At 46.7% G+C, this 24,657-nt stretch overlaps 2 protein-coding genes across 2 annotated transcripts in view; one reads left to right on the top strand and one right to left on the bottom strand.

Annotated features, from left to right (window-relative positions):
* Positions 1-16,159, top strand: part of LOC149336656 (neprilysin-1-like) — a 41,059-nt gene extending 24,900 nt beyond the window's left edge. Inside the window, exons 10-12 of the mRNA XM_089554195.1 lie at positions 112-347; positions 1,894-2,016; positions 15,815-16,159. Coding sequence (XP_089410321.1) covers positions 112-347; positions 1,894-2,016; positions 15,815-16,159 — 704 coding nt within the window. The remainder of the gene's footprint in view (positions 1-111; positions 348-1,893; positions 2,017-15,814) is intronic.
* Positions 12,857-14,105, bottom strand: LOC149336657 (uncharacterized). Its single transcript, XM_089553038.1, has 2 exons — positions 13,475-14,105; positions 12,857-12,900 (listed from the first exon to the last, which is right to left on the bottom strand). The coding sequence occupies exons 1-2, from the start codon at positions 14,103-14,105 to the stop codon at positions 12,857-12,859; spliced, it is 675 nt and encodes a 224-aa protein (XP_089409164.1).
* Positions 16,160-24,657: the final 8,498 nt, after the last annotated feature.

The raw sequence follows: 24,657 nt of genomic DNA, 5'->3' as shown, positions 1-24,657 counted from the left end.
CGCAACTGGCGAAGGACAGGGTTAATTAGAGAGACTAGGGAAAGGCATTTGCCCTGCAGTGGGCGTAGTCAGGCTGATGATGATGATGATGATGATGATCTGTGCACGCAGCTTCCTTCCCGGACATGGCACCGACCGGCGTGTTCTTCGCCGAATGGCTCAAAGCCCGATCGGCGAGGGCACGCGAGAAGTGGTCCGACCTGACGCGCATCCACTTCGACGTGAGCAGAACGAGCCCGTACTACGCAGAGGGCAGCCACGCCGTCATCGTGCCGGCGGGGGCACTGCTGCCTGTTTTCTTCGAGCCTGAGGGCAACGCTGCTTTGAACTACGGGAGCCTGGGCGATGTGAGTCTGCGCAAAAGCGAATAAATGTTTCACAAGGGGACACAACCGTTCGGACAGGTCCACCGAGAGCACCAACTTTAAACGGCCCATCTTCTCGGCACGCCTTGGCCTGCGCGATCAGTTCAGCATTTAAATTGTTTAGATTGATTAGAAAACACCAGTTGCTTACTGTATGAAATGTTGAAAACAAAGAGATAGCTCTAGCGATTTACTGACAAACGCATTTTGATCATGCTGCATGTTGCCACAAGCATCTTGTGAAAGTACACAACTGCAACACACAAATTAAAATAAAGAAAAAATACGTGCAAGCTGTGGCTCCAAAAGGCTAACTTAAAAAAAAACAGCTTTTTAAGTGATCATCATCCTGCCGCGAACATTATTCAAGAAAGCGTGTCTTTGAAAGCTTTCAAAAGAAGATCGCTTTGTGCTTGTCACTCCAGGCGCAATTATTCATTTCATTTTATTCGCTTCTTCTCGTGTATTTGCTTAACAAAAAAAATGTATAATATAAAACACTACTTTACAATGTAACTACTCAGCCTGCATTTCTATTTTGTTTGTTTTGTGCGCTGAATTTCTCGTACTCCTGAATGGGGACAAGAAGGGGGCAAACTCTTCCTCAGGCATTTATCTGCCTTTTTAGGCAGACCAAAAGATTGATGTGACTGGAGGTGGACGACTTTCTCGAAGAATAAAAATAAATATGTGAATGGTCAGGAGAAACAACCCCCGAAAGCAGATTTGACAGCCGTCCCCGTAGCTCAGAGGTAGAGCACCGGACGCGTAATTCGGAGGTCGTGGGTTCGGATCCACCGGCAGCATGTGGTTGTTTTTTCTTCTGCTTTTCTAATAAATTAAATTTAATCGATAACATATTCAGTAATATTCTAAATTGATCAACACCACAAAATAAATAAAATAAATTAAAACTTTCCTGTGTTCCTTGGTTTCTGTGGCTGTTGGCTTCTCTTAAAAATGTGTAACCCTTTTCACACATTCCCCTCATACCCCTTCTCACACACACACACACATACACACACACACAAACACACACACACACACACACACATATACATAGGATCAAACCCCTCACGTGCCACATATGTGGTGGATACTGAAACGACTCGGCCATAACTATGGTGTAGGGAACAAAAATGACAGCTTCTGCGGCAGAAATTTGCGGCACTAGTGCCATGGGCTTTCCTTTGAGCACAATATTTCGAATTTTTGGCCTGAATCACCAGCAGGTGTGTGAAATGTATTGTGAAGAAATCTTCGCGATGCCTCTGCTCAGCTCTATACAGTCGTGTCCAGCGAACTGTTTTTAAAAAAAAAATTGTGAAACCGAACTGACAGCCTCCACTTCAGGGTAGGCCTTTCATATGCTCGCTTGTATTGTTTATAATGGTCAACGGGTATTCGTAGTAAACTGCTCCCGACGTGAATTCCGAAACTCAAAGAAGGTGCGGGAAAACGAACAACCTGCGCTTAAACCTAGTCCGCTCTGACTGATCCTCGTAACGCCTGCGCGTGTTTACTTCAGGCCCTGGCCCACCAGATTATGACCGGATACGACGTCACTGGCCCAATGATTCACTGCTACCAGGAGCACACCCGGGGCCCCTTCAACCAGAGGGTGAAGTGCCTGCGTGACTCGCACGCACAGGTAAAGCTGCTGTGCCAGGGGATCACGCGAACCTTAGCAAAAAAATGAGTTCTACTTTCACGCCGAAAACATTTCCGGCGACAACTGTATTCACCGACGCTGATTTTACAAATACATTGCGTTTGTACACAAAGTTTTTAACAAAACCACAAAGCCCGCGATTCAGGACAGAATCATGATGAATCATCATCATCATCAGCCTGACTACACCCACCTCAGGGCAAAGGCCTCTTCCATGTATCTCCAAATAATTCTGTCCTTTGCCAGTTGCGGCCAGTGTATCCCCGCAAACTTCTTAATCTCATCCGCCCACCTAACTTTCTGCCGCCGCCTGCTACGCTTGCCTTCTATTGGAATCCACTCCGTTACCCTTAAGGACCAGCGGTTATCTTGCCTTCGCATTACATACCCTGCCCAAGCCCATTTCTTCCTCTTGATTTCAACTAGGATATCATTAACCCGCGTTTGTTCCCTCACCCACTCCGCCCTCTTCCGATCTCTTAAAGTTAAACCTATCATTTTTCTTTCCATAGCTCGCTGCGTTGTCCTTAACTTAAGCTGAACCCTCTTTGTTAACCTCCACGTTTCTGCCCCATAGGTGAGTACCGGTAAGATACAGCTGTTGTATACTTTTCTCTTGAGGGATAATGGTAAACTGATATTCATGATCTGAGAGAACCTGCCATATGCGCTCCACCCCGTTCTTATTCTTCTAGTTTTTTCCCTCTCATGATCCGGATCTGCGGTCGCTACCTGCCCTAAGTAGACATATTCTCTTACATATTCTCATATTCTCATATTACATATTCTCATGATGAATGAGGCTATTGTATTTACAAGACTTGATGCAGCGGCGTGGCCAAGGTGTGGGTGCTACGTCTTCTTTAACTAACTTGTGGGCCTCCTTCGTCCTCTGTAACAGATGCTTACCATAGCCTTCAACGCCCATCACCGCTTAGCTCGCTACCTTTTACCACAACCACATTGCATGCACGCTGTGGGTTGAAGTTGAGTTGCGGAAAGACAAGGCCATCGTGACTGTTGAGTGGACCTAAGCGGGTCAAAAACTTTAACAAGGTAACCATGTGGGCTAGTTGGTGTATATCAGACATAACTTCTCCAGCGAAAGTACATCAAGAGAAGAACACAATGTGTGTCAGCGTTGTCCTCGGTTCTTCTTCTCCTGGTGTCTCGTACTTTCGCTGGTGAAGTTATGTCTGCGTGCACCAACTAGCCCACATGGTTACCATGTTACAGTTTCTTTCTTCTTCAGTTGGCGACTTTCTACACTTTGAATCTTCCGGTTGCCAGATTTCCATGTGTGCCAGCGTTGTCCTATGTTCTCCTTGTGTCTCGTGCTTTCTGTTTGGTTTGGTTTGTGGGGTTTAACGTCCCAAAGCGACTAAGGCTATGAGAGACGCCGTAGTGGAGGGCTCCGGAAATTTCGACCACCTGGGGTTGAAATTTCCGGAGCCCTCTACTACGGCGTCTCTTTCGCTGGTGAAGTTATGTCAGAAACTTGTAGGCTAACGAGAAGTTTTGAAGTTAGGAAGCGGCAATGATTTGTGTAACGTTACCGAATCGGAAGGTAGGAAGTAAAAAAACTTATCTGAGGCCAGTACTAAGGCCCAGTGAAGAAGAAAGGGCGCTTGTTCCGTCAACGCCCGCTGATACTCTGCCGAGCCCGAGTGAAGCCAAGCACTCCAGGAAGGAGGGGCAGGGTAAGAGAAATAAGGAAAGGTAATGACAGTGTTACATGAGTAGAGAATGTACTCTGTGTCTGCCTCTCGACACTCGGGACAGTGAGCTGTGCCACGGCATCCGAGGTTGTAGAGCGTTAGTGGGGCAAGGAGAGTGTTAGTTTGAACTTTGCGAAGAACGTGTGCTTGTTCCGCGATAAGTTACGGGTGAGGTTGAGGTAAAATTGTGCGATTTTCCCTGATGTTCGTAGTCTACAGCTATTTGCTCTTTGTATATTGCGGCGTCCTCCGCTGACGTTGGATTTGGCCAGGGGATCGAAGGCGAACGGATGTTGGTTTCGTGGGCCCGTTGATGAAACCAACTTATTTCCCTCGATCCCAGCATGACCAGGTATCCAATGCAGGGTGGTTGTAATGTTCGGATTGCTGTTATAGAATTCTACTAAAATGTCATTAGGGTGAGTTCCCAGTAGTCTGTTGTATTTGCGGTCGGCTTTGCTGGAGTCGGTATAGATATTCATGTCAGTGGTCTATTGTTTAGTGAGTAAATATGCTTCCTGTATGGCACATTACCGTGTGAGTTTCTAGACTGATTATTTTGGGTGGGTTGGAAAATGGCCCAGCTGTGCTGGTGATTGTTCCTATCTGTGCGGGTGCACATATTACATACACGTATGATCCCATATTAGACCGTGTGGCGTCCGTGAATATCATCATCATCATCATCATCATTTATTGAACCCTTAAAGATCCCGTCTGGGACATTACATAAGGGGGGGGGGGGGAAGACAGTGATGTGAAACAGTCATACAAAAGCATGTAAGCATAGAAAAGCATAACAAAAGAACAAAAAATAACAAGAATAACAAATTTGACGTGAAGTTAGCGTCAGGTGATTCAAATAGAACAGAATATATATGGCAAAACAGTAGTATATAAATTACACATTAAAAAGTACGGAAATGAAATAAGTGGGAAAACACTTGGGGGGGGGGGGGGGTCGCAATAACACAAGCAGTTCAAATTGCACTCAGAGCATCGCGAGGGAAGTAGCTATAGTTGGATCAAGTGGTCTGTTATTAGCTGCCTAAATCTGGTGGGATTAGTTTCGATGACAACGATTTCAGGAAGATTGTTCCATTCCTCTATGGCGATGGGAAGGAAAGATTTGTTGAAAGCGTTGGATGAACCATGCAACCGCTGAATGCTGAGGGAGTTGAATAATCGGCGAGATGAGCGTAAGGGAGCAGATAACAAAGTTTGGCGTAGTGCAGGGAATTTAAAGTATAGTTTGTGGAAAAGACAAAGAATTGATACTTTTCTGCGGAATGCTAATGGTTCAAGGCCGAGAGACGATTTTAGGTTGGTAACGCTGTGTCGAGACGAATACTGCGACGTTATGAAGCGCGCTGCCCGATTCTGGATAGCTTCGAGCAGTTGTATTAAGTAGGCCTGGTGAGGGTTCCATATTGCTGAGGCATATTCCATTTTAGCGCGAATGAATGTTTCGTATGCTTGTTGTCTGATTGGTGGGGGGGACATTGATAGTGATCTTCGGATAAAGCCAAGTGCTCTGGAAGTGCTTGCGCAAAGTTTGATAATGTGGTCTGACCATGTTAATTTGTTCGTTATTTCGACGCCAAGGTACCTGTAAGAATTCGTTACTGACAGCGCCACAGAGTTCAGGGAGTACTGGAAATTAGTAATGGAACGTTTGCGTGATATGTGCATGCATTTACATTTCGAAATATTAAGCTGCATGAGCCAGTCGGAGCACCATTTCTGTATTTTATTTAGGTCGTCCTGTAATAATTCCTGGTCAGTGTTATCAGATATTCGGCGATAAATGACGCAATCATCCGCAAAAAGACGAACAGATGACGAGATTCCAGATGGCAGGTCGTTGATGAAGATTAGGAAGAGAAGTGGAGCAAGGACGGAACCCTGGGGTACACCGGAGATAACTACGGTAGTTGCAGATGCGTGATTAGCGATGACGGTGAACTGCGAGCGATTAGTCAAGAAGCAGCGAATCCAGGAAAAGACTAGAGGGTCGAGTGACAGGCATGCGAGTTTACAGATGAGGCGTTGGTGAGGAACGCGATCAAATGCTTTAGAGAAATCTAGGTAAATGGCGTCTGTTTGAAATAAAGAATCTAGACTTAGATGAAGATCAGTTGTGAATTCGAAGAGTTGAGTTTCACATGAGAAGCCTGCCCTGAAACCGTGCTGTTTGGGAAAGAAAAAAGAGTTTTTATCGAGGTGATCTGCAATATTGGAGTACAGTATATGCTCAAAGAGTTTACACGAGATGCATGTTAATGAAATAGGACGATAATTCGAGGGGTCAGAGCGGTCACCGGTCTTAAAAACGGGCACAACTTTGCTTGTTTTCCAATCGTCCGGAATTTGGCCGGTCTTTAGAGATTGGTCGAAAATGAGCTGTAGGATTTGGCTAGACAGTTCTTTGGTTCCTTTGAGGATTTTGGCAGGTATGTTGTCGGGTCCTGGGGAAGTAGACGGCTTGAGATTTTCAATGAGCTTAGAAATTCCCTCAGATGTGATGGTAACAGGTGGCATTGAATCAAGATTAAGTTGCGGTAAAGTAATCATGTTGTCCGGTGGTTCGTGGTTGAAGACTGAGGTGAAGTAGGAATTCATAGTATCAGAGCGTTCTGAAAGCGGAACGTGTGTGCCATCTTGTCTTTTCAAAGAAATGTTGTATGAGCTGTTTTTGTTGGGCGTTATCAGATTCCAGAATTTCTTTGGGTTAGAGCGCATTATGTCTAGGAGATCATGATTGTAGAATTTTCTTTTAGACGACCGTAATAACTGGGTGTATTCGCGAAGACTGGCGAAGTATTTGTTCCATTTCACAGATGATGTAGAATTTTTGGCATTACGGAAGAGGCGTTTTTTCTTCCGCGATAATTTGCGCAAAGCATTCGAAAACCAAGGCTTAGTGGCGTCGCCGCGGATGCATATGAGTGGTACGTAAGCGTCAATGAGCGACAAGAGTTTGTGCTTAAAAAGGCACCAGTTTTCATTAACGGATCTCGTAGACATGGATAGGAGGAAAGGAGCGAAAAATTGTTCGAGGTCGGAGTTCACACTGGCTAAGTCGGCATTACGATAATCGCGGATGTATTTGACGGAAGGTTGGTGGGCGGAGAGTTCAATGGTTAGGTCGAAAAACAAGAGACTGTGATCACTGAGTCCACTAGATTGCGAAAGTGATTGTATTAATTCTGGACTGGAGACAAGAATGAGGTCAAGGATGTTTGAGCCCCGTGTTGGCTCATGAACTGCTTGGAAGAGGTTGAATGTAAGGACGAGTTCAAGGAAGTCTTTAGATTGGCGAGACGATGTTGTCAAAGCTTCCCAGTCGATATCCGGGTAGTTGAAATCGCCACAGAGTATAAAATTGGCGTGGGGAAGTCGAGAATGCAGGTCTTGAAGCACACAGTGAAGGTCCGTAATGAAGGATTGATCTGTGTCAGGTGCTCGATAGCATGCAATTACTAGGTTCGTACGAGACGGAAGACAGATTTTAAGACATATTATTTCGCTGCGGCAATTAATCTCGATTAGAGCGGATGGAATGTTAGACTTGACAAGAGCAAGAATGCCCCCTCCCCTGCGACCTATTCTATCTCGCCTGTAGGAATGAAAGGACCGGTTGTCTTGCAACAGTTCTGCGTCTTGAATATCAGGTGTTAGCCAAGATTCGGTAAATACTGCAATGTCAGTGTTATGATCTTCAAGGACGGTTTCAACTATTTCTTTTTTTGGCAGGTAACTGCGTATGTTGGTCATCAGGACAGAAGCTTTCTGATAAGTTGCGGTAGGACGCAAGCGTTTGGATGGTTGAACCTGCGGTAAGAACGGGACACATGGTGCCTTGGCTAATCGCTATGGTTTAAGTTCTACAATGGAATCCGTTTCAGCGTTGAAAGTGAACTGTCTTTTGCCGATAAGTAACTTGTCGAAGCGGATCTTAAATGAGGCGTTGCTTTGTTGGCCGTAAGAAAAAAGTTTTTTCCTCGCTTGTCGAACTTTCGCGGAATAGTCCTCACGAACTGAGAATGAGGTATCTTTAAGTTTATGCCCTGCAACAAGAATTCTTGATTTATCTTTAAAATGTGCCAGTTTAACAATTATTGGGCGGTTTTTGTCTGTTTGGAAACGGCCCAGTCGATGCGCGCGTTCGATGTCTTGGCTATCTATAGTAATGTCTAGGTGTTCGGAGCAGAAGGAAATAATATGTGCTTCAGACTGTGCCCAACTTTCGCTGGGCTCATCCTGAAGACCGAGAAACAATAAATTCGAGCGGCGCAAGCGGTTTTCAGCGTCGTCGCACTTGTTTGTTAATGCTTTTACGTGTGAAGAAAGTCTGGCCAAGTCGGTGTTATTTATAGGTGCAGCTACATTTTCCGGATTAGATTCGACTGTTTTTTCCAGTGTTTCGACCCGCGCTGAAAGACGGCGGACCGAGTCTTCAATGTTTGTTTGAGCAGAACGGATCAAGGCAAGCTCTGCAATTACAGTGCTCTGAGAGGATTCAATGCGTGATATAGCTTCGAAAATTGATTCTAGAGACGGCGGAGCTTTGCTTTCGGTCGGGCCTGGGTTCAATTCGACGTCTCCAGATAATATGAGCAGGAGACAAGACAGGTGGACGTTGAGGCAGAAGGGGCAAGCAATATACAGCAACCTTTTGCAACAGTCAATGGCGTCAATGGGGCACGACACCGCTAGCAAGAACGGGTCACTAGAGCGGCAGGAAGCGGCACAGGGTAGATAACTAACCTGCAGTAGGTGAAGAAAGGGCGATTGCATGACGAGTTCCGATGCGGTGGCGTGCCCCAAATGGCCCCAGCGATACAGCGGCTTATGTAGGTGGCGGGTTCCTGTGTTCGTGCCCGGTTGCCAGATGACAGGCTGGTCCACCGCTGGAAGCAGCGGATGCAGGTCAGGGTGGTCGTTGTCGAAGAAGTCGTTGTCGGCAGGCAGCCAGGAGGACACGGTGGCGTCATGCGTCGCGAAAAAGCCTGAGCTTTCGGCGCTGATACTTGAAGTGGCGGGAAGCCATATCAGGATAGCCTGCAGTAGGTGAAGAAAGGGCGATTGCATGACCAGTTCCGATGCGGTGGCGTGCCCCAAATGGCCCCAGCGATACAGCGGCTTATGTAGGTGGCGGGTTCCTGTGTTCGTGCCCGGTTGCCAGATGACAGGCTGGTCCACCGCTGGAAGCAGCGGATGCAGGTCAGGGTGGTCGTTGTCGAAGAAGTCGTTGTCGGCAGGCAGCCAGGAGGACACGGTGGCGTCATGCGTCGCGAAAAAGCCTGAGCTTTCGGCGCCGATACTTGAAGTGGCGGGAAGCCATATCAGGATAGCCTGCAGTAGGTGAAGAAAGGGCGATTGCATGACGAGTTCCGATGCGGTGGCGTGCCCCCTGTCGTTTTACATGTCCTGTCTCTGAGGTGATGGTTTCTCATTCTCGCCGAACTAACGAGAAACCAAAGTGGGTCATCACACAAATGAGCAAGTTAGTGATACAATAGCTAAATTAAAGTAGAAGAGGTCATGGGCAGCTCATATAGTTGGATGGTGAGATAACCCTGAAGGGTAACCAGTGCATTCCAAAAGAATGCAAGCGTAACAAGGCCGGCAAAGAGCCTGGCGGGTGGATGAGATTTAGAAAGTGGCGTAGGCCAGGGTTAACTGGAGAAGTATGGGAGAAGCTGTTAAGAATTAGGCTGGTGATGAGGATGATGCGTGGTTTAAGAGGACTCGCATTTAGTGCAGACAATGAGTGGCGATGCATGTTAGTCTGACGGCCATGCATGGCAGCTCTCTACCGATAGGCCCGACGACCATCACAAGCTACGTCCTCCGGCTTGAAATACGGGAGTCATTATTCATTACCATTAACCCAAGCCCAGCAACACGACTAAAAATGAAAGCTATGCGGTTTTCACAAAACTTCACAGTTCAGGCAAAATTCGTTTTCGTCCGGAGATAGAACCCGGTACATCAGCTTGCCCGAGGCAGTTGCCTTACCAACTGAGCTAACCTGGACGGTTACCAAATGATAGGATGACACTGAATTGAACGACAGCTCAAAGTGAGAACTGTGTTAGCTGATTATGCTTGCGTGGATGCCAACGAATAATTACACCATTATTGCAGCCCTACTCTACCTTGTCGGCTTTCCGGCTTTATTTTGAGAGCCCGTGTAGCGTTGACTATAGCTTGTTTCACTTGTGCTAGCGGAGCTTGCATAGAACCGTAAGGGTTAAAAAAAGTGTTGTGTATCAGACGGACGCCAGGCTGAAACTGAACAAACGTTTATTGATACAGTGCCCTTTTTATAGGCCGATGGACATGTGATCTGCCGACGACTGCTTGCGTGGCTGATAAGCGATACATGAAAATGCAGTATTTAAAACATGCGCATGCGCTGTCAGTACACCACACTCCTTCCTCCTAAGATTATTTGCACAATCCAAAACTGACTTCCTAGACATCAATGCCATAACGCAGGACAGGTCGTCGAACACGCGTTGATCTTCGCGGCTCGACCGGTACTTCGGTGGCTTGGCCTGGACTCGCCCCAGGGATTGTTTCTGGGCTAGCAGACAGCGGCTGTGGCTGCCTAGCTGTAAGAGGAAGCCTGACGTGGTAGTCCTCACTTGTGGCTGGGTCAACTTCGAGCCGCGTCCAGGCGCGACTCAATTGGTTGCGGTGCCTGTGATGACGCTCGCCGTTGTTTAGCTGTACCACGTACGACACCGGACCTCTGACTGCCACAACCCTGGCAGCCTTTTACCTTGGACCTGGACAAAAGCTTTTAGCGTAGACCGCGTCCCCGACACGAAACCTTAGTCTCCGGTCGTTGTAGCTCAGGCGCGTGTTGCCGGTCCGGATGGAGTCTGTCTAATGCTGACCTCAGTCTTCGTCCGAACATTAACTCTGCTGGCGATTTTCCCGTGACCGAATGTGGCGTCGTGTGTTGCGTGAAGAGAAACCGGGAAATCTTGCACTGCGTCGAACCTTCCTGCTGCTTCTTCAATGCTTCTTTAACTTCTCTTACCATCCTCTCCGCCCTACCATTGCTGGCTGGGTGATAAGGTGCAGTGAAAATAGCACGCACGCCATTACACTTCAAAAACATTTGCAACTCTGTGCTAGTGAAAGCTGTGCCGTTATCTGAAACGATAACGTCTGGTACACCATGTGTCGCAAACATCTTCCTTAAGCTGTTGACGACAGCCGGAGGTTTCATGGATGGCATGATTTCGACTTCAGCCCAATTGCTGTACGCGTCTACCACAACTAAGAAAACTTCTCCTTTAACTGGGCCAGCGAAATTAATGTGTAGTCGACTCCAAGGCTGATCTGGCTTGATCCAAAAATGCACTGGAGCCTTGGGATCACTTTGCCGGTTACTCTGGCATGGATGACAGTGCACAACAAACTCCTCAATTTCGTGGTCCATTTTCGGCCACCACATGAGCCCTCTAGCTGATGCTTTCATGGCACTCATCCCTGGATGATTTGCATGCAGAAGTTGCAGCACATTCTCTCTTGCTGCGGTTGGAATTATGACGGGATTCCCCCACAGTATGCAATCACGATGCAATGGCAACTCCGACCGTCTCACCTCATAAGGCGCAAACTTGCTGTCCACTTGTGTTGACGGCCAGCCACTGAGTAGCCATTCCTTTACCCGGGATAGAACCGAGTCCTTTTTGATCAGCGCAGCACTGTCCGCCGCTTGCAGCGGTGCGCAGTCGACCGCTTCCAACAAGAGCACGTCCCCAGGCGGTCTTTGCTCGTCTTCGTCTCCCGGGGCTGGTAGACGACTGAGTGCATCGGCGTTGGAGTTGTCTTGGCCTCGTCTGTACTCAAGGTGGTAGTTATACGCAGACAGCAGTAAAATCCAACGAAGCATTCTGGGCGACACTACTTCGGGCACTCGCTTGTCCGTGTTAAACAGGCCGAGTAACGGCTTGTGGTCTGTTATCACTGTAAATTCTCGCCCAGCTAGGTACTGGTGGAACTTTTTTACGCCAAAGACCACAGCCAAACCCTCTCTATCAACCTGAGCATAGTTGCGTTCCCTGACGCCAAGAGTGCGAGAAGCATAAGCTATGGGCTGCTCCTTCCCGTCATCCGCACGATGGGCTAGCACTGCTCCCACCTCCACAGGCGATGCGTCGCAGCACAAAATTAAAGGACGCTTGCAATCGTAAGGCACAAGTACGGAGTCTGAGCTGAGTAAATTTTTCTGTCTCTCAAACGCCCGCTGATGCTCACCTGTCCACTTCCATTCGTGGTCACGGTCGAGCAGTCGATAAACGGTTCGGCCGCTTCCGTCCTGCCCTTCAGGAAACTGCTGTAGAAATTCAGCAATCCCAAAAAGGCTTGCAGCTCCTTTGTGCTTGCGGGCGCAGGCGCTTGCCGGATGGCGTCCGTCTTGCTTCGGCTGGGATGTACTCCTGAGTCATCAATCCTGTGTCCCAAGAATTCGATGCTCGTCTGGTTAAATTCGCACTTGTCCTTGTTTACTCGTAGCTGTGCCTTCTGCAGACGCGATAGCACAGTCTGTAATCTCTCGGCGTGCTCTTCGGCGTTACATCCAGAAATTAATATGTCATCCAGATAAGCTTTCACTCCGGGAATGCCCGCTAACAGCGTGTCAATGACTCGTTGAAAAACCCAAGGTGCGTGCGAAATGCCAAACGGCAGCCGCTTAACCTTGTACAGTCCCTTTATCGTGTTAACTGTGAGCACCTCAGCCGTCTCGTCGTCTAACGTAAGCTGCTGATGAGCTTGGGCTAGATCCAACTTGGTAAAAAACTTGCTTGAACTTAGAGCTGTCAGCATTTCAGCTGTCGTGGGCAAGGGGTATCCACTGCTCTTAATAGCTTTGTTTACGGTACTGCGATAGTCGCCGCAAAGACGTAAAGTTCCATCTTTTTTTCTTACCACTACCAGTGGTGTTACCCAGTTGGAGTAGCTGACGGGCTCCCATACACCTTGTTGCACCAAGCGGTCCACTTCGTTGGCCACGTCATCCTTGAGGGCCAGTGGAACTGGTCGACTTTTGAGGAACACCGGTTGGGCGTCATCTTTCAGTTCGATGTGAACTGGCGGTCCGTTGAAGCCAGGAAGGTCCCTGCGAAACACCTCGGGACATCGCGAAGGCACGTCCTCCACGTTTACTTGCTGTATTCCCCGCAAGCCAATACCTAACGAGTTAAACCAGTTTCGCCCAATCAGGCTGTTACCTTGCTTCTGTACTACGAGCAAAGGTAGCTTTGCCTTCCTGCCTTTGAATTCCACCAAGACAGTTGCTTGACCCAACACGGGTAACGCCTCCTTCGACGAGGTTACGATAGTTGTTCCAGAATCTTGCAGTGGTATTTTACTGTGATTCCCTTCAATAACCCTGAACGTATCTTCACTCACAATTGAGCACGATGCGCCAGAATCAACCTCCATCGGAACTTCTTGCCCTTCAATCACTTCTTGAACCATGAACTTCTGTTCTTGCTCATTCACTTCGCACAGGGAAAACAACGCACTCATTTCGTACACGCCCTTGCTCTTATCTCCTTTCTTTTGCTCATACGCCGTCTTCCGAGCAGTTCTATTGTCTTTCGACCGACAAGCCTTAGCTATGTGTCCAACCCTTTTGCAGTTGAAGCATGTCGCCTTTCTAAAACGGCACAAATGTGGAGCGTGCTTACCGTTGAACCGGTAACAGCTGGACCTCTCCGCTGGGGTGTCTTGCTTCGCACGGGTTGCTTGTACCATTTCCTGGCAGTCCGTCTCGTATCGACCGTGCTTGCGAATGTCTCGCTGTTGCTTAGCGGTTGCTTCTGCAGTTGTGGCCAAGTCATACGCAACCTTAAACTTAAGGCTGTGTTCTGCGAGAAGTCGCTGTTGAACCCCTTCGTTCCGGAGTCCGCATACGAAACGATCCCGCATCATGACGTCCAACGGTAGTTGGGCGCTGCCAAAACCGCAGTCTTCGGCTAGCTTCCGAAGCGCCGTGACGTAGTCCGCAACAGATTCCTCGGCAGCCTGGTTTCGCCTGTAGAACAAAAACCTTGCATACAGCTCCGAAGGCTTTGGATGCAGGTGCTTGCGAACGGCAGTCTTGATTTCTTCGTAGGTTGCTGCTGTCGGTCTTTCTGGCTTCACCAAAGTTACGATGAGCCCGTACACTTCTTCGCCGCAGCTGCTCAACAGGACTGCTCTTTTCTGCTCTTCTTTCGTTATCTGGTTCGCTTCGCAGAACATTTCCAGGCGCTCGACGTATTCGTCCCATGACGCGTTCGTGCCGAGACGGTACTCGCCGCTCCTGCCGACGGCCATCGCCGTCGCTGCCTCGTCGCCAACTGTTGTGAAACAGACGGACGCCAGGCTGGAACTGAACAAACGTTTATTGATACAGTGCCTTTTTATAGGCCGATGGACATTATCTGCCGACGACTGATTGCGTGGCTGATAAGCGATACATGAAAATGCAGTATTTAAAACATGCGCATGCGCTATCAGTACACCACAAAAAGGCAGCTCGATGGACGGATGTATGCATGCACAGTCTCTTGCAAAAGTTTACAGACCACAGCGCCACTGAAATCAACGGCGCGGTGAACTGTAAACTTTTCCAACACACGGTACGTATGTGTGCATGCATGTTTGCATGTATGTTGGTTCGTTTATGGTTTACTATGGTTTTGACGTCCCAAAGCGACTCAGGCTATGAGGGACGGCGTAGTGAAGAGATCCGGAAATTTCGACCACCTGGGGTTCTTTAACGTGCACTTACATCGCACATTACACGGGCCTCTAGAATTCCGCCTCCATCGAAATTCGACCACCACGGCCGGGATCGAACCAGCGTCTTGTGGGTCAGCAGCCAAGCGGCACAACCATTGAGCCACCGCGGCGGCAGTACAAAAGAACAACAAGAATCACCATTAATAGAAATACAGTCGAAATAGAACAGAAGGCAATAATACTGTAACAACCTACGCAAGAAAGTCAAGCAGTATAGTTACAGTAGGCGTCAGATTGTAAGATTTATCGCGATCAGTGCCTGTTGCTACACATGAAGGCAGAGCTCTCCGGTCAGTTATTGTGCATGGTATGAATGAATTCGCGACAGTTGAATTTCTGTTTCATAGAGCGAACATTTTTTTTGGAGCCTTCATGCGCACATTTCGTAATGGCGCTTCCGTTGTCGTTGGCACTTGGTTGCATTCCGCATTCGTACCTAACCTTCGCTACTCATTCGAACTGACTTAGCCGAATTGTGCTATGTTCATTAACACCTCTTTTTTTTGGCTAGTTGGTGGATACTTGTATTAGAGAAAAAACTCCTCGTTCTTTTCTGGTGGTGTGCATAGTTTGACGCTAGTTTTTCTCTAATTCAAATGTGCTATGTCCGATCAGACGAATATGCCTGGTTTTGTGTGCCTCTACACCGCCATCAGCTGTGGCGGCATCAGCATTTGAAAAGCCGCATTCCAAACTGTGGGCTTCTAATTCCTTGTTCAAATTCCGCTATGGGTGTAAGCCGTCCTGTTTTGATGCCATAAAGATGGGCTTCCGGTATGACTAAAACACAGTTCGTACTCCTTCTGCTCCTAAAAGAATGTTGTCATACCCAAACATGAAAGAGTTTACGAACGTAATTTTTTCATATTTGGTAAGATCTCACTATAATAATCAATATACCCGCAGATATCCATTCCACAGGCTTGCATTTCTTTGCTACTAACGTTTTGCGATCGTCAAAAGCGTTCCCCATTGGTTTTCTATGGCAGTCTTAACTGCTCCATGTGAGCGATAGAAAAACTTTAAAATAAAGACTTTGGTGCACATTGGAAGATTGGATCTTCGGCATTTTCATAACAGTACCTTACAATTTTGCAATATCCACATTTTTTTCCAGAAATGTTGGGCACGCTTCAGATATGTGTGTTACCCTCTCGGCCGCATGCTGTATGAACAGCCAATGAAATGAAAAGATAAACGCGGTACTGCCCGCGTTTTCTAACCCGATTCCTTCGCTGCAGGCGTGGTTGACAACCAGGACTGGCAGGCGCAGTGACCCGGCTGAGGCTGACAACATTGCAGATCTGGTGGGCGCAGCGACGGCGCTCGAAGCTTTCCAGAGGCTGCCCAGCGCCCAGCAGACCGACACCCTGCCGGGCCTCAACCTGACCCCGATGCAGCTCTTCTTTGTGGGCCACTGCATGACGACCTGCAAGCAGGACAGCCTCACACCCAATGGGCGCTTTGCGAGCGCGCGAGCGCGCTGCAATGTGCCCGCTATGAATTTGCACGCATTCTCGGCTGCCTTCCGCTGCAGCCGCGTGGCACGCATGAATCCTGCCGACAAGTGCTCCTTCTGGGGCTGACCGTCATAGAGGGCGCTGTACCCTTTTCGGGATTAAATTGGATTAATTCAATGGAAAAGAAGCATTGTGTAGAACTATATCATTTCATTTTATTACCTTAAAGGCCCCTTAAAAGTGGTGTTACATAAGGCGTGGCAAGAGTAAAAGTACAAATTCACAATAACAGGAAAGTTTTTACATTATCAGTGAAAAGACTTGTACAAGTGATGATGGCAACGTTGTTTGGAAGGCAGTTCCAGTCTGCGCCTGCACGAGGAAAGAAGGAATTAGAAAAGGTGACGGTGCGTGATCGTGGACGGGCAACTTGTAGGTGATGGCTGGTGCAGTGAGATATGCGTGCTGGGGGGAGAATATAAGGTGCGATGTGCATAGCGCTGTGGAAGAATTTGTGAAATAAAGACATGCTGCCAATACGACGGCGAGCGATAAGGGTGATAATCCGGATGCTGTTTTTAAGGACGAAACACTGATGTCATAAGAGTAGGATGAATGAATGAAACGAGCAGCGCGATTCTGAACAGATTCGAGGGCATTGATGAGATATGCTTGATGAGGATTCCAGATGGGCGACGCAAATACTGCAAAAGGCAGATCAGGAAGGAATCGGTCAAATCAAGTGGCAGTGCCCTACTCTTTGAAGCTAGGTCAGGGTAGAAGGCACAGCTACAAAAAAAAATGGCAGTGGTTTAGCTCTGGTTAAACCGGGAAAATTGCGTAAGCAATGGTGTGCACGTTCTGGCGATTCTTCGGCGCTTTGCGTTCGCCTGGTAGCACTGCGGCGTTCCTGAGCAGTCAGGTGTTGAGATTCATCGGTGACCGATGACGTGGAACCACTCTGCGAGGTAGAACGCTGTCGCCGAGCTGCATTCTTAGCACGACGCTTTGCAAGACGTTATTCACGCTGTTCTGGCGTTTCTTGTGCACGTTGTCGCTTTCTCGCTTCTTCCTGTCGCTGCCACTTCTCCTCAGAGGACTGCATAGCATTCACGCCAAGGCAAGCGTGCATTTATAGACGCTTAATAGCGCGGGAGGATGGGCGCCGCCATATTTGGTCACGTGACCATTCCGCCACGCTGCTAGGGAGTCCACAGAACGCCATCACCAGTTCGGCTGTATGCCTTGCTCGTCGGTATATTGGTTTTTGAGGAAAGGAAATGTATATGTGTCGAATATCTCGGGGGACACCTGAACCTCGCCGTAACAGGAAGGCAGGTCGATGGGAGTGAACGAAGACACCGTATTCACTAGACGCGTCTTTGTTCATTCCAAACTATGGAGCTGGCATGGAGGAGTGGTTAGCGTGCTCGGCTCGCACTCCGGAGACCCTAGTTCCATTCCCCAACTATACCAATTTCCTACTCAATGTTATTTTTTATTTATGTGGTGTGACTAGAAATTAGGCTAATTGCTTAACCGATAGCATTCTAATGCCACCCACGCAAGGCAAAGCGTTTCCTGGTGCGCTGTTTTTTCATATTTTAGTTTGTTTTCTTGTATTCTTTATTTTTGTCTGTTTTTAGGTTTTTACTTTTTCATTTATTAATTTTATTTTTTATTTCTTTCATTCTATTTATGAGACCCATGCATCAATAGATGAGCCTTTATTGACGCTCAAACCCTCAGCCTTCGTGGCGGAGTGGTAGCGTCTCCGCTTCAAATGCCAAAATGCTTCAAATGCCAACCTCGCCACTGTTTTTTTTAACAGAGCAAGCTGCTCTGCGCCATGGATAGGAGCGCCCCCTTTGAAACGGGGTGGTGGCAATTGCCACCATGCACAGCTTTTCTTTCTTTTTTTAACTGTGTTGTCAATTCTCATTAAGATTCGCCATCATCTTTACCTACGGTTTCCTACACTTGTAACCTTATGCCACATCTCTGCTTTTCAGCCACCAATCCTCCAATCGTTTTTGAAGCGGAAAGCTTCACTAGGCTCGTCAACACCGCGCTTCGCGTGAGCCACCCCTCGGCGCCGCCGCGGCGCGCGCTACGTCGCCACTTCTTCTCGCCATCGGTTTACCCCTCGCCGTTGCCGCGCGGTCGCCTGCGGCAAACGCCAATGGGGTACCTGTCTAGGCATATCCCACCTAGTGGTTGTAAGGGCGTGACCCTTCAGGTCACGACCCCCAACACCTCTCCCTATGATTTAATAAATGTTTTCACCACCACCACCACCACCACCACCACCACCACCCAAGAGGAGAAGGTTCTTTCGCAAGGCGTTGCGAGAACGCGTGAGCGGCGGCGGCGGCCGTAGAAGAGGCACAGACATTCGCCATGGAAGGAGGAAAAGTAGACCCAGGAGTGGTAGCGAAGGAGTTGGCTGCTGCGCGCTCGCCTCCTCGCCACCATTTGCCCTTTCGTTGCAGCCGCGTGTTTACCACAGTTGCTACGCATGCGGAAGGAGGGCTAATAACGCGCTTGCCTACACCGCTATCGTGGTGCTCCCAGTGCATTGTGCGCGAACTGCGACAGCCATGACGTCAAACAAAGCATAACTGCAGGTTTTCACTTGTATATCCGGGCTTAACCAGAGCTAAGCCACTGCCAATTTTTTGCTAACTTCCACTGACCATTGTTATCATGACCATTGTTGTTATTTACATGACCATTGTTATCGCGGCGCGCCGACGGCGCTGCCATCTGCCGGAGCGCAGCTGAAGCAACGCTGTTCAAGGTCAAACGTGGCTACCACCGGCCGTGAGCTACGCGACGAGCTGAAACCTGGCGTAGTATTGCTTGCGCAATAAAAAATTTAACTAAGATGATGACGCATGTGCTGTCTCTGGTAGATATGTAGAAACAGCTGAACACCTCATAATCAAACGCGATGGTATCCATCCGAATGTGGATGCAGACCTAGTCACTCTTCCCGATGCCCCAGGGTTTAAAAATAACAGTGGTCATGTAAATAAATCTGGGGTGGAAGTAAGCAAAAAGTGATTTCAAGATTGGTGGCTGAAAAGCAGAGAGGTGACGTAAGGTTAGAAGGGTAGGAAACCGTAGTGAAAGAAGATGGCGAATGTTAACGACAATTTACAACACAGTTAAACAAAAATAAAGAAAAAAGGTCGAGCATGGTGGTAACTGCCACCACCCCTTTTAAAAGGGGACGTGCCTATCTTCCGTCGTTCTATCCATGCAAGCAGTGGCAATAGGATCAGCTGCCTGCCTGCTCCACGTCCGTAGGGTGTGTCGTCAACTGAAGCCTTTCAAGGCAACGAGAACCCGCACTCTCTGAGAATCATTATTACCTACCGCGATAACTGAAGCTCTGTGCTGCTTCAACACTACGCTCGCGGGTTCATGTACAGCATTCTCGGACGAAAATTGCGAAAATTGAAAAATTGTACGACACTGTTATGGAAATATTGAAGGTAATGGTCCATACTTCTGATATGTAGCAAAATCTTTCCATTAAAGTGCTTCCATCGATCGCATCGAACAGTTAAGACTGCCATAGAAAACCAATGGGGAACAAGAACTGGTGGGCGAGTCGGTCATACATGTTAACTGTAACACAGCGCAACGGCTCGAATCCAAACGAGGAAGGGACATAACACAGCGGTGATGGGGGACGCTCTTGGCGATAGCGAAAACGTTAATAAAGAAATACAACACTGCCATCACCGTGAGCATAGTGAAATATACATTATTTGAAGAAATTGCGTTCATAATCGGCTTCCTGCTCAAAAATGCTTTTGTCCGGAATGGTTGGGTATGGTGCGCAAAGCTTCGCGGGGCGCGTTCTGGGAAAAGCTACGTAAAGAAACACAGGTGTGCAAAAGTATTGCACCACGTTAAAATTGTGCTCTTTCCACCGATGGACCTTATCCTCTAGGGCCCTTTTTCTTGTCACCCGGAAAATTTTTAAGTTGTACGCTCAAAGCGATATTCGCGTTCGGGGCTTCTTTCACTCCTGCCTCCCTCCCCTTACGGCGCGGTTCATGTGTCCACCGAAATATGCGAGACAGATACTGCGTCATTTCCATTCCACAAAAACCAATTTACCAATTTATTTACCGATTGAGGGAGTATATGTGGTCCAGCCTCTCAGAGCCGCACATGGGCTATGAGAGTCGCTATGTGGAGGGCTCTAGAATAAATTCGACCACCTGCGGTAATGCAAAGACCAACACAGAGGTGGTTTTGCATCTCGCCTTCACCGAAATGCAGCCGCCGCAGCCAGGGTTCACTACCGCGTCAGCAGTTTGAAGTTTGAAGTTTATTAAATTCTGACAATACAAGATTGTCATGGCGCCGGAGCGAAAGGCGAGACTATACCCGCCTGACTAGGCCCCTGGCGCCACGAGCACAGCAGACAACAGTGCACAGAAAAAATGTATACATAGATACACATAATACACACATATACATACTTATATATACGATAAACACAATTATACATACAATAAATCAATGCAACTTAATAGGTATAAATAATGCAACTGAACAAATGAAGATAAGGAAGGCCAAAAGCAAAGTGGGAATAAAAAGTCTTGCAACACATGAAATTGTATGTTAATCGAAAAAGAAAAAACAAAATAAATTACAAAAAAACAATAGTCAATTGTTGGAAAAATACAGTTTTGATTTCTTTCTGAATATGGAAATGGTTGAGGAATCTTGCATGATATCAAATAAAGCGTACTCATTATTAAGCAAGTTAGGAATCTGCCACTGTAAAAGCTGATTGCCGTAGTTTGTTCTAGTTTTAGCCTTAATAAAGTTCCTAGCTCTTAAGGTGTAGTTAGTTGTGGTATTAGTATATATAGAAAAAAAGTTCTCACGATTACTTATGAATTCTAAAAATGCTTTTTCGGATAACTTTTGTTTATATAGATTAGTGACACTCAAAATGCTGTCCTGGTGAAAGTACTCAGAGGTATGTTCGTACATCGATAGGTTATGAATAATACGAAGACACTTTTTCTGCATTCGGAATAGAGTTTCCAAGTTAGCCCTAGAAGTGACGCCCCAGATAAGTAGACAATAGTGTAATCTAGAATGAATAGTAGAAAAGTATAACTGACGTTTAAGTTTTAAAGGCAACAGCGTGCGATGTCTATTGAGCATACCAATTAATTGTGCTATGCTGCGTTTAATATGACTTACGTGATGCGTCCACCGTAGATTTTCATGGAAGGGTACACCCAAGAACTTGTACTGGGAAACCCTTTCAAGTGGTTGAGATTGAAATATTAAAGAGGATGCGAAATTAACTGGCTTATTAATAGGAGTAAAAACAATATACTTTGTTTTTTTAACATTTAGGCTCAACTGATTAGCCGATAACCATGCTGAAAGGGAATCTAACCAGTTGTTAATAAGAGGAATTAGAGTAGAGATGTTATCAGAGGAGAAAAAACGTTTGTATCATCGGGATATAACACAATATCGGGTGTTTCTGGTATTGCCACGATATCATTGATATAAAGCAGGAAAATCGTAGGACCTATAATAGAACCCTGCGGAACGCCGTACCTAATGTCTGCTAAATCTGATTTTATGCTATTGATTTCCACAAACTGGGAGCGGTGTGATAGATAGCTACGCAGTAAGTCTAAAACAATGCCTCTAATTCCATAAAAGGGTAATTTAGAAAAAAGTATGTCATGTTTAATTGAATCAAATGCTTTATTAAAGTCTAAAAATAAGCCTATTGTGTATTGTTGGTTTTCTATATTGGCATTCGCAGTTAGATTATCGAAGATTCGCAAGTCTGCTGCTTTCTCCTGAAGACGTGAGCGACATTGCATCTAGCGTTCCTTCAACATGACAGATCGGAAGCGAGCTATCACCACAGGTTTTTTACCAGCACGTGGATGCAGCCGATGAAGGGAATCAAGGTCAGAGTCTGATAGCTCGGGAAGCTCAAGCGCACGTGCCAGATAGTTCATCTTATCAAGAAGGTTTTCATTCTCTTCTTTTTGCATACCGTGAATCTCGATGCTTTGTCGGCGGCTGTACTGCTCCAATTAATTTAACTGAGCTTTCACTTCTAGGGCATTAGGAGAAGTTTCAGAAGTTTCAGACTCCAAATGCTCAACACGCTTCCTCAAGGCCGCAATTTCAGTACCTTGACTGTCAGTGAAAGGCCATATCCAAAAAGTGCCTACGACAGACGCAGTGTGGGCATTTAGAGACGAAAAAATCCATAATTCGAATAAAATCTTCGGAATCGTTAATATCATGCACTTTGTGACTAACTTTATAGGGAAGCTGAATAAAGTTTTGAGAAATAGAAAGTCTTGAAGAATTTAATACTGGGCAAAGTATGATAACTTTTTAAGGCGGAAGCCTTTAATGGCTCACACTGTCGTCCGTTAAAGCGTGTCATACGCATTTAACTCGGGAACTGCAAGAAAACCTAGCTCGGGAACTAGAAGAAAACCAATGGTTGCTTCAGATAGAGGAGGAAAAAATGAACCTAGAAGCCAAGTTTGATGACTGCAGATTAATTAGCTAATTAATGATAAGCAAAAATGTCAAAATTGCGTCGAAACAGCTAGGACGTGGATATAGCCACGGGAACCATGTGACGTCACATTTACCAGAAATCGTCACGGCGTAGTGATAATTCTCACAGAATGGTCGGAAAAAAGTCGAATTTGTGTCAAATAGATAGAGAATTTGTAATTAAGCATAATTAACACTTAAGATCCCAGAAATATGAATACTTTGGGTATCGATATAGCCACGGGAACGGTGTGACGTCACATCCACCGGTAGTCGTCACGGCATAGTGTCCTCTGCTTTCGCCTCTCAACACTTTAGTTGCCAAAGTGTCCTCGCAATTTTTTTTTTTTGCGTTGGCCACAGCTTGCCGCAGCTGTCTGGCTCAAATGAGTACTTAATTGCTCTTCGAGATGAGAAACGTGCTCCTATGAAGGCGACATGGTCATTTTTATTTTGCACAAAAAAAGCTGTAATAAAATTGTGTTCGTTTCCACTGCTCGAGATAAGCAAACTGAAGGCTATATTACCTACGTTTTTGAGTGCATACATTCGCCAGCTTCAATGACGCCTATTTTTGCTGCTAGCTGGTGTGATTGTTTTTCCAGTAGTGAATGCCCTGTTTTGTGTCAGCCAGAGTGTCTTCCTTTGCTCACACTCAGAGCAAGGCCCGCCGCGGTCGGCGTGCGCTCGGTAGTGTACGCGATCACGGGGTGGTGTCCGGCCAGTTTTTAACTTTATCAGCCGTGGTTACGCGGGAAACCGTATTTATCCCCCTATTACAACCCCTCAAGATATGGGTCTGGGCTAGTTGGAAAACCACGCTTGACATATAGCGCGCAGAAAGACACGAACGAATAAACACGACAGGCAAGCTCTCATCCAATTTGATATCAAGAGAGACAAAAAAAAGGAAACTTTAGGACATACCAGCCCAGAAACGTGTGCGACGAATTTTAATGATGTCGCTGCGTGGCGCCAACGGAAGGGGCCTTTTTCCTTGACTAGTGTTTTTTTTAAAAGAAACAATACTTTCAACTCCTTTAATTAAGGAAACTGAGTCACCCCTGGGGAAAAAGGGCTTTCGCCGTGTAATAAGTCTTTGACAAAGTGCATTTGAAAAGAGAGCTGGTACCTGAGTGGCAGAAGACGATGGTCTTGTAATTGCTCTGCTATGCACGTCGAAAATCGTTCAGCCCAAACATTTTGGACAAAAGGAGAGGAAACAAACAATACGGACGCCAGCTTTCAAGTTGAAGGTGTTTTGTACGCCTCAGCTCAGGCCAGTAGATATGTCCCCATGCGAACAAACCCGCCGAACGCGCATAAAATAAAATATTACGCAGTTATCAGGAGAAACAAAGTGCATGAGTACCGAGACTGGAAAGTTACCAACAAAAGGCTCATACTACGGAAAAGGTAAATGCGATGCTAAGAACCAAAAATTTAAAATAAAATGTGAAAGACTACATGTATGTTGGTCTTCGAGTGACAATGGCAAATCGTTTTTTTTTTTATTAGTTAGTACAGAAACCGGTGCCGCCCTTATAAAAATGGTCTGTAGAGAGCCTATGCAGTTGTTATAGGGTCTATTGCCTTCCTCTAAATATTTCTTTTTGTCTATTCATATTCTATATACTCTCTATAGACAAAAGTCTACCAAAAGTGTATGGGCATAATATGTAGATTGTGGGGTCGTGCGGGGACCCTGGGGCGTGCCCCGAATTCCTGTATAAATAAAGTTTTCTCTCTCTCTCTCTGTAGACGAACTATAGCATTTGTATTGCTTATAGACTGCTCTCTAGCATTTGACTAAAGAAAGTCTATAGACTTTATAGATAAACGCCTATGGACCGTATATAGACTGTCTAAAAATTTTGTAAGGGTGTACTCATGTTTCTGCATACCCGACTCCAAGCAGCAGAACAAAAGTGACGGCAAACAAAAGTAATGAGTTTATAACACCTTCAGTATAATGAAGGGGCAAAGGCGGTTGACGCCCATGTCTTGCGCAAGAGCGAGACGCGTGGAGAGCTGCCATGGAA

This window comes from Amblyomma mixtum, chromosome 7 (assembly GCF_055824585.1).
Source record: "Amblyomma mixtum isolate Tamu chromosome 7, ASM5582458v1, whole genome shotgun sequence".
Taxonomy (NCBI): domain Eukaryota; kingdom Metazoa; phylum Arthropoda; class Arachnida; order Ixodida; family Ixodidae; genus Amblyomma; species Amblyomma mixtum.
This window is presented reverse-complemented; position numbering and strand designations above follow the sequence as displayed.